This window comes from Octopus bimaculoides, chromosome 11 (assembly GCF_046866305.1).
Source record: "Octopus bimaculoides isolate indiv1 chromosome 11, ASM4686630v1, whole genome shotgun sequence".
NCBI classification, from domain to species: domain Eukaryota; kingdom Metazoa; phylum Mollusca; class Cephalopoda; order Octopoda; family Octopodidae; genus Octopus; species Octopus bimaculoides.
The window spans coordinates 51973085-51983891 of NC_142938.1; the positions used below are offsets into that span (position 1 = coordinate 51973085).

The 10807-nt window shown below is 40.1% G+C and overlaps 1 protein-coding gene across 1 annotated transcript in view; it reads right to left on the reverse strand.

Annotated features, from left to right (window-relative positions):
• LOC106873922 (actophorin-like) overlaps positions 1–10807 on the reverse strand; it is a 62364-nt gene that overhangs the window by 4203 nt on the left and 47354 nt on the right. The window contains exon 3 of the mRNA XM_089360007.1: positions 3691–3820. Coding sequence (XP_089216133.1) covers positions 3691–3820 — 130 coding nt within the window. The remainder of the gene's footprint in view (positions 1–3690; positions 3821–10807) is intronic.

The window sequence follows — 10807 nt, forward strand, 5'->3', positions numbered from 1 at the left end:
AGGGGGCTGAGGAATGAACCTTGATGGACCCCTACCCGGAATTCTTCACTCTACTACGTTGCCAACCCTCACCTTACTGACAGCATCCCTGTACATGGGTGGCACAGCTCTCACTAACCATTCATCTATCCCTAGTTTCCTCATTGACCACCAGATAAGGAAGCGGGGGACCCTGTCAAAGGCTTTCTCCATGTCAACGAAAGCCAGGTACAGAGGTTTATCCTTGGCTAGGTATTTCTCCTGAAGCTGTCTTACCAGAAATATAGCATCAGTGGTGCTTTTCCCAGGCACGAACCCAACCTGCATCTCATCTAAATTGACTCTCTCCCTAATTAGTTGGGCTATGAGCCTCTCCGTGACCTTCATTACCTGATCTAAAAGCTTGATACCTCTGCAATTAATCATATCTAATGCATCACCTTTACCTTTGTAGCAGTTGACTATGGTGCTGCTACACCAGTCGTTGGGTATGACTCCTTCGTGTATCACCTGGTTCGTAATACGGGTGACTAGGCTATAGCCGACACTGCCAGATATTTTGAGCATCTCTGCTGTGATTCCTGATGGGCTGGGGGCTTTCCCTGTCTCCATACTCTTAATTGCCTTATCTACCAAGGTACTGTCAACTCAGATAGCTGGTCCCTCTGTTGGGTCGACATTCAGCAATTCTCTCTCCCATTCATTCTCTTTATTGAACAACCTTTCATAGTGACATCTCCAAACCTCTCTCTTTGCAGCCACGCTTAGTGTAAGTGAACCATCATCCATGCGGACACATTTCTCTCCTACGACATCACGATTCTCTCTTACACACTGTCTTGCAAATATGAAATACTTCAAGTACACAATCAATAATTTTTTTCTTTGTTGATACAGGTTAAAAGAACAAAAATATCTGTTCCTGTTACTTTAAGATTTGGACTTAAATGTGCTTTCAACGTGGAAATAAGGGGCTAAACTTTATTCCAGCAACTGCAAGTCCCAAACACCAACTATATTAAGTTTTCTCTTTAACAATTTAAACTTCCTAGTGTGCTGCATATTTCTATTAGAACTGTTAATTTAATATTGTTAAGATCTAAAGACAGTTACTTGATGTTATCTCTTCCAGCACTGCAATTAATGTGAACTCAATAGTAAAATGTCATTTATAACAGGGTGTAAATAGTACAGCAACAACTCCAGATGAAAAAAATGTTGCCTTTGACCGCCATTTATGAAATGATACATAATCAAGATGAATGGAAATATTTTACACTTTTGACATTTTATAGAAGGGGAAAACAAATTTGAAAAACTTTTGATAATGGTAACTGTGTGTTTATGTCACTGCAGTTTTCCTTGACATAAACACTTTGTTACTTTAGAGATTTTTCCACAAATGGTTAAAATTCAATAAAGACTAAAGAACAAAAAGCAGTGTAATTAGTCTATATTTACATCAGATAGGAAATACAGTCTTTATATCAGCTACAGGCGCAGGAGTGGCTTGCTTACCAACCACATGGTTCTGGGTTCAGTCCGACTGCGTGGCACCTTGGGCAAGTGTCTTCTACTATAGCCTCGGGCCGACCAAAGCCTTGTGAATAGATTTGGTAGACGGAAACTGAAAGAAGCCTGTCGTATATATATATATATGTATGTATGTATGTATGTATGTATGTATGTATATATGTTTATGTGTGTGTTTGTCCCCCCAACTTCGCTTGACAACCGATGCTGGTGTGTTTACGTCCCCGTAACTTAGCGGTTCGGCAAAAAGAGACCGATAGAATAAGTACTAGGCTTACAAAGAATAAGTCCTGGGGTCGATTGGCTCGACTAAAGGCGGGGCCCCAGCATGGCCGCAGTCAAACGACTGAAACAAGTAAAAGAGTAAAGAGTACACATAAATGACAGAATGTAAATCTGAAAATAGAACTGGGACAAATACAGAACACACACCCTATGCAACTCACTTCTGCACCCTTACTACTCAAGCTTTCTCATCACTTACCTACCTGCCCGCCTGACTGCTTATCTATCTATAAGCACACTGGCATAGTTACGAAGTTAAAAAGTTTGTTTCCCAACCACATGGTTTCTGGTTTGGTCCTAGTATCTAAGGCAGACTGAAGCTCAGAAATGATGAAACTAGGTGCATGCACATGCATGTGTGTTTGTTCATATAAATATATATATCACCAATGATGATGAACCCTTTGATAATGAATTTCATTCATTCCATAACCTCATTTGTGACCCTGTCAGTCCCAGTGCTGGTGTCACATAAAAAAGCAGCCAGAATACTCTTTAAAGTGGTTTTGCCAACTCCTGTCAACCCAGCCAACCCATTTAACGGATGCTAAATGATGATGATGATGAAAACAAATTACAAATAAAAATCTGTAATATACAATGGAATAATGATAAGCTGCAAGAATAAATTTTCAAAGTGAAAAACTTGAATAAATATAAAAATTCCAGATTATTTTTAAAATCTGTTATGGAGTTATAAAAGCTAACAGATATTATGATAACCATTTTATAAAACAAATAAATCTGTAAAATTAGAAAAAAAAAAAATTACAATTTCATCAACCATTGAAATTAAGCTGTCTTAAGTTTTGATCTGAGATTTGTGAACGAAGGGAGGTAATTCAACATGACTTTCACGCAACTCTTATAACAATTCTAAATTTATTGAAAGAAAAATCACAATATTTTGGTTGCATTTGGCAGATTGTTATTCCAAAGTGAGACAGTAATGTATTGTCAGGAAATAAGAATAGTCTTGTCTTGGAAATGTTTTAGAACAAACTACTTTAGAACTAACAAAAGAAAAGTGAATCATTTTAAAATCTCTTATCAAAAAAAAAAAAAAAAAAAAAAAAAAACAGCAAAAGCAGAAGGTTCTTCGGTAATTTTTAACAAGAAAGTATCCAACTAGCTTGCCATAAGTATATTCTTGACAGACTAAATGTACTGCAACATTTTCAGAAGCTCAGTTGAAAAAGTGGGTATAAAATGATGAATACAGAAAGTAGTGAAGGCACATAACTCAGTGGTTAGAGCGTCGGCTCACAAACTATGAGGTAGTGAGTTGATTCCTGGACCAGGATGTGTTGTGCTCTTGAGCAAGACACTTTATTTCACGTTGCTCCAGTTCATTCAGCTGTAGAAATAAGTTGCAATGTCACTGGTGCCAAGCTGGATCGGCATTTGCCTTTCCCTTGGATAACATTGGTGGTATGGAGAAAGGAGGCTGATATGAATGGGCGTCTGCTGGTCTTCATAAACAACCTTGCCCTGACTTGTGCCTGGGAGGGTAACTTTCTAGGTGCAATTCCATGGTCATTCATGACCGAAGGGGGTCTTTACCCTTTACCTTTCTTTTACAGAAAGTATAGATTCCCGCCTACCTGTTAGGAGGCACAAACACTTTCACACACATGATGGGAAGTTCTGCCAACCAAATTCAATTATGAAGCTTCTGTTGGCTCAAGACTGAAGCAGAAGACTCTTGCCCAAGGTGTTACGCAGTAGGACTGAACTCAAAACCATGTGGTTGAAAAGCAAACTGCCTACCCACACAGTCATGCTTGTGCCTAGATTGTCCTGGTGAATTACAATAAGGGATTAGAACTTATGGGAAAACAATTTTAATAAATCCCAGATATATAACTGTAGACAAAAAAATTTAAAACTTACCATAAAAAGAAGGCCAACTTTTGTCTATTCATATCATTATGTTTGTATTCTACATCAAAAACTCCATAACGACACTGTTGGTTTTCAGCAGCTTCTTGAAGTTTCTGGACAAAATCTTGGTATGTTTTATCTTCAGAAAATAAAATAAAATGGAAAACAAATGGTTAAAAGACATTTCAGATAATCTGGATAGAAGAAATATAAAAGCTGAACATTCTACTATATCTAAACTCTTAGTTTCCTAAAAGTTATAATGACACACTATTGTTAATAGACCAGCGAAAAAAAAAAAAAAGGTAATCTTAATATTTTGGAATAATCAAGTTCCAAGTTTGATATCAACATAACAGCATGAACAATTACTCACTGATGTATTTTAGAAATCTCATTCTTAGGATACCATTTCCATTAAAACGAAAATTAAGACTTAGTATTTAAGAATTCCAGTTCCATTGTTGATGGGAAGACCATTTTAAAGATCAATGAAACAAGATAATCAAATTACAAAAACTGATCACACTGAGAAATCCATAGAAGGAAGGGCGAAGCGGAATCAGCAAAGACATCGTCATCATCGTTTAACATCTGCTTTCCATGCTGGCATGGGTTGGACGGTTTGTCTGAGGATTGGCAAGCGAGGCAGCTACACCAGGCTCCAATCTGATCTAGCAAGGTTTCCACAGCTAGATGCCTTTCTTAACGCTAAACACTCAGAGAGTGTAGTGGGTGCTTTTTATGTGTCACCAGGATGGGGGCCAGTCAGGCGGCACTGGAATCGACCAAACTCAAATGGTGCTTTTCACATGCCACTGGTACAGGAGCCAGTCAGGCGGTAATGGCATCGAATATACAATTTAATGTTTATTTGATAAATATTTTTATGAGGACAAAAGTTGGATCTGTTCCACCAGCAATTGTGAAGAGCATTTTGCACCAATATATGGAATTATTATACTCTAATAAACAAAAATACTAATAAAATACATTTACCAGTTATGAAAGCATCACCATCTATAAAATGTATTTTATTTCTAATTAAAATCTTAAATCCGAGAATTAATGAAATTTATGATGATGAATGCTACAATGTTTCATATTAAAGTTTACATCAGAAGACATCTGATTCGGATGAATTAATCATCAACATCGTAGAAACATTTGTTCATTAAACCATAACAGCATAAAATAGTTACAAGTTTCTCACCTAGTTTGGATGCAACACAGCTGCAGATGACTTTGGCTGTGAGTCTCTGAAAGACATTGCCCACAGAAAAGGGGGAGTATGCCCTTGCCCTTCTTCTCGAGAGCGATTAGGGTTCAGGGTGCTGTAACTAAACTCAGCATCAGCAATGAGTGGTGACAGCAAGACTTTAAGCTGACTGGATCAGAAACTATCAACACCTCTGTTGCTACTGGCAGTTAAAGACCTCAGAGCAAAAAGAATGTATTTCTCAAGGCCATGCATGGCAACTGAAGGCGAGGTGATGGTATGAGTCTGAGATCTGCAGGTGGCTCAAGATGTTTGAGTCAGCGAGCAGTCAAGACCTCTTCAGTAAGATGGAGGACAGTGCTGTCAGAGGTAACTACTCTGACAGTTGATGAGACATCGCCCTCGATGGGTTTGGCATAAACAGTCACATAGATACTTTGAGCTGGTGTCAGGGTTGGACGTCTGCAGGGTCGAGAATGAGCTGAGTGCAACATGCTCAGATGCTAGATATGGGGAACTGCTTGAAAGACAAGGCGTTAGCCTGGACTAGGGTTGTTGTTGACAGGCCACCTTGATCAGTAGCAGTGTTGGGGAGATAAAGAGTCAGCAGAGCAAAATAAAACACTTGATCCCAATTGCATGGTTTGACCAGATTGTAGGGCTTTCTTGATTAAGGATGTGAGGGTATCAGCCACCGAAACCTGGGCTGTTTTCTGGATCTTAAGAGCGATCTTCAGGAACCTATATTATCAGAAATCATTGACACTTAATTGTAAAGTAAAGTAGTAAATTTTCTCAATGAACAAAGAGAGAAGTAAAAGATACATTAGTTAGACACAGCAGGTTCTTAAAAACAGTTGTTAATCTAACATATGTTGCATATATTGCCTGAATTAATGCATTCACAACAACAACACACACAAACTTTCTGCACACATTCTGCTTAGAAAATACCACACATCCATATTATACTCCACACCCGCAAAAAGTTTACCTGAGTATATAAGATGAAGACTCAGGAAAACATAGAAAGAAGTAGTGAAAAATAAGCTTCGGATGTTGAACCCCACAGAGGAGATGAAAAAGAACAGAGATAATTAAAGATTTGCTCTGCTTGAGAAGACACTTTCCTTCTAAGTAAAATTGAAGCCTAAAAGACATGTCATTTATACCTATGTCTCTGCACACAATTTGTTGCTGACAAATCTTTCCCCGGCACTACCTATCTTCCTAACACCCCTCTCATCCAACTATATTCACCACACACTGCATTCCCCTCCCCTCTGTCTTCTCTCCTTTTGCACTCTCGTGAACCTACCTGCCCACTCAATCCCATCTGTACCGCATATATACCACTCCTATAATTTGAAAGTATACCCTAACATTTTCATCACCACTTTCTCTCCTTTTCCACCTGGGGTAGCCACGTATCGTTTCTACTGCAAGATGCCTGTTTCTGTCCCTCTGTCACATGTTATCTTTTCATCACCTGGCACAAAACCAACTATAAAACTATTCTCCACTCAGCTGAGGGGTCTTGCAAGTTACTTGGTGACCTCACTGTTGCTGGAGCCATGTAAAAAGCACCCAGTACACTCAGTAGAATGGTTGGTGTTACCAAAAGCATCCAACCATAGAAACTATGCCAGATGTCAGATATAGTTATTCCGGTTGGTGAAGGAGAGGACTTAAAGGAGAAAAAAAAAAAACCTGCTTCTATTTGCAATGGATGTATGAATGTAAGTTCAGTCCGCGTATGCATTCACAACACACATTAAGGTTTACCTGAACACACACACATGTCCATCCATCCATCCAACTACTATTCATAGGAGTATCATGGGACTAGAGGCCTCAAGCACCTCCGCCATAGTGTCCTATCAGAAGCAACTGTGATTACACTTTCCAGCTGAATTCTTGAACATGATCATCTGAGACAATGGATATTATCCAGTTGTCTCATTCTTGGTCTACCTCTAGGTCTCCTGCCAGTTGGCTTTGCTTGAAGAAATTTGTCTGGTGATTCTTTCATACAACATCTTAATCACATGTCCATAATACCAAAGCTGGGACCCTTCAATGCAGCTTAGTAACTGACCTAGAGAGAACCCCTGATCTCTGAGCTACATGCCCTGTCAAGTAGTATTACTCAGATGATCCTTTGAAGGAGCCCCATTTCAGCCCCTTGCATTTGCTCCTGGGCTTTTCATCTTGCCTGTGCTAAGTAGTTCCAAAATGAAAGTTAGTCCAAGTAATCCAATCCCACTCTTCAGATTTTGACGTCTGACTACAGAGGCTCAGCAGGCCAAGATGGTGACCAGCATGCTGTAGGTTTTACACTGGAGTGGCCTTCTCCTACAGAACCTTAAATGGTGGGAGGGATACACCAACACTGAAGTTGTTGGAAGGGTGTGAAAGAGGGCACTGGACTGCCTGAGGGACTCCAATCCTTCATTTTATGTCAAAATTGTCTCCCTTAACCTTTTCCTTTACCTCACTCGCGAGATAGTGAGGATTTGTGCTGCTTGGACTTTCTTCCATAACATACTAATTAACCCACAGTTAGGACCCCGACAGGTGCTACTACTCCAAGACCCAGGAACAATAATGAATAACAGATGGTTCTACATTCCCCAAGACTATACCTGGTAGTGGGTAGAGCCATATATATATATATATATATACGAATAGACATACAGTGGTAACTTGACTTACGAGAGTCCCAACCAACAAGTTTTCCAAGATATGAGCCGGCTCTTGGCTGATTTTTTGCTTTGAGTTGCGAGCTAAAATTCGGGTTACGAGTCAGCTTCAGATACTCCACCACTAATTGGCATAGCGAACGCCACAATGAATGCTGTAACATCTGTCCAGCATCTCGCATCTCACTTGATAGTTAGACAGACATCCATGCTAGCAAGTGCGGAGATCATCAGTAGATCGATAGCTAGACAGACATGTGCATTAGCAAGTGCGAAGATCGTTAGTTAGACAGGTGGTAAAATGCTTACTTGGTCGTTGCAGGCTACAGAAGCATCAGTGTTGTGCTTGCAGTTATTTTACAAAACTTTGTTTTTCCAACCATGGGTCCGAAAAAAGCGAGTGCAAAGAAGAAGTGGATGATGTACATTGAATTAAAGAACAAAATTATCAAAAAAAACATGACCAATGTGTGCAGGTAGTCAACATGGCAAAGCAGTACAAGCGTAGAACTTCAATCTGCACCATACTAAAGCAGAAGGAGTCAATAAAGGCTATAACGTCAGAGAAAGGGTGTTAAAACAATTTCTAAACAGCAAACATCTATCCATGAAAATATGGAGAAGCTGCTGATGGTGTAGTTGATGGAGAAGCAGTTTGCAGGAGATACCATGACGGAAGCTATAATCTGTGAGAATGCATGAGCTATTTATGCTGATTTGCTGCAGCAGACCACAGGCACTTGTCTGGACGAGGCATCAGGCGAGCTGTTTAAAGCTAGTTGGGGCTGGTTTGAGAATTTTAAAAACTGGACTGGCATTCACCCCCTTGTCAGGCAAGGTGAGGCAGTGAGAGCAGATATGAAGGCAGATGAAGATTACCTCAAAACCTATGCCAGAATTATAGCAGCCGAAGGATACACCCCCCAGCATGTCTTCAAATGTGATGAGACAGGTCGTTTTTTGGAAGCAGATGTCAAGGAGGACTTATATAACAGCAGAGGAGAAGAGAATGCCAGACCACAAACCCATGAAAGATAGGCAAATGCTCCCACTGTGTGCCAATGCAAGCGGTGATTGCAATATTAAGCCGCTACTCTTTTATCGTTTGGAAAACACCAGAGCCTTTAAGTCACATAAGATTCTCAAAGGAAAACTGCAGGTTATGTGGAAGGCAAGTCCAAGGGTGTGGGTCACCATGTAGTTCTCTGTGGAGTGGGTGAATTTGGTCTTTGGTCCTGACATTAGGAAATATCTCCAGGAAAATAAGCTACCACTGCAAGTCCTTCTCATTCTGGACAATGGACCTACTCACCCACCTAACCTCAAAGGGTTCAAGTTTATAAACGTTCTCTACCTTCCACCCAACACCACCCCTATCCTGCAGTCCAGGGATCAGCAGGAGATCTCTAATTTCAAGAAGCTCTTCACTAAGCACCTCTTCTGCTGCTGCTTTGAGGTGACAGAGAACACAGACCTCACCCTTCGAGAGTTCTGGATGGACCACTATAACATTGCAATATGTCTCAGAATTATTGACATGGCCTGGCAGGGTGTTACAAAGAGGACCTTGACCTCTGCATGGAAGAAGCTGTGGACTGAGGTTGTGTCTTAAACGGACTTTGAAAGACTTGAACCCGAAGCAGCAGAGGTGGAGGAGATTGTATCCCTTGGCAAGTCCATGGGCCTGGACGTGGATGAAGGTGACATCAATAAGCTTATCGAGGACCACTCCAAGGAACTGACATTGGAAGAGCTAAAGGGGTTACAGATGCAGCAGCACATGGAGGTTTTGCAGGAAATAGGTGATGTGGAGGAGACGGAGGAGGTTATTTCCACAAATGCAATAAAGGAAATGTTGGAATTCAACCTGCTTCTCATCATTCCATACCAACTTAAAAGTTATCTGGTTCCTTCCTATTGTCTGTTCTTCCCATCATGCCATGCTGAATTGTTTCTTCGACTCAGAAGAAAGAAAGAAAGAGGGAGGGAGGGAGAAAGAAAGGCAGGAAGGAAGGAAAGAAAGAAAGAAGACAGACTGAAAGAGAGGAACTATTATAGAGGGTGAGAGAGAAAATATGGAAGCAAGAGAAACAGAAAATGAAAAGAGGGAGAGATTCAGTTGAAAACTGCAGGTGTTACAGAAAAACCTGTGCAAAACACCATTTTTCCTGATTTCTCACTTTACCTGGGAGCTCTGGGCAAAAAACTTATTGTGCATGATTACCCTTGGCACATAAGTAATGTGTGTGTAAAGTCTGGAGAAAATCGGTTGAAAACTGTAGAGATGTATACATATTAAATACACAGACAGCCTTTGTTTTATATTGATATTTATTCTTTAACTTGTTTCAGTCATTGGGAGGACAAACACAGACACAAACATATACACACACATACATATATATATATACATATATATACGACGGGCTTCTTTCAGTTTCCGCCTACCAAATCCACTCACAAGGCTTTGGTCGGCCCAAGGCTATAGTAGAAGACACTTGCCCAAGGTGCCACGCAGTGGGAATGAACCCGGAACCATGTGGTTGGTAAGCAAGCTACTTACCACACAGCCACTCCTGCGCCTTCAAAACTGAGGCATTTAGTAACAGACTGTTGTAAGCATTACAACATAAAAACCGAGAAAAACACAAAGTTTTGTGACTTTCAGAATGCAATATCTCGGCAAGGAATGAAGTTAGAAAGCTGATTTTGGTCTGAAAATGACCGTGAAGACCTCCTCTAATCATTCCACCTACGTAAAATTATTTATTTATATATGCATCAGAAGGATGAAACAACGACTGTGCCTTTCTTATTTTGTAGAATATACTGGTGCTATGAAACGGTGTATCGCATTGCATATTTCAGCCATAATGCCTACAAAAAACATACAGAGACTCCACCAAAGGTATAGTTTGTGTTTCTATATACCAAGGCAAGTATCTTTAAGTAAGACAAAATAGTAAGATAATAACCCATTATTGTTATGATGGTAACAAGTTATATTAGAAAATGAGTCACAACACTTTGTAAATGATACAGGGACCACAGCAAAGTTATTGATTGAGTGTGTGTGCTTACGATGGTGTATTACTAAACTCTCTGGTTCAAGCCACACTGGTTCTTCTAACTTTTTCGGATTCTAGATGTCGAGACAAAGAAAATAATATACTAACCTTGAAAATGGCCAGGGTGGCGCTTACGA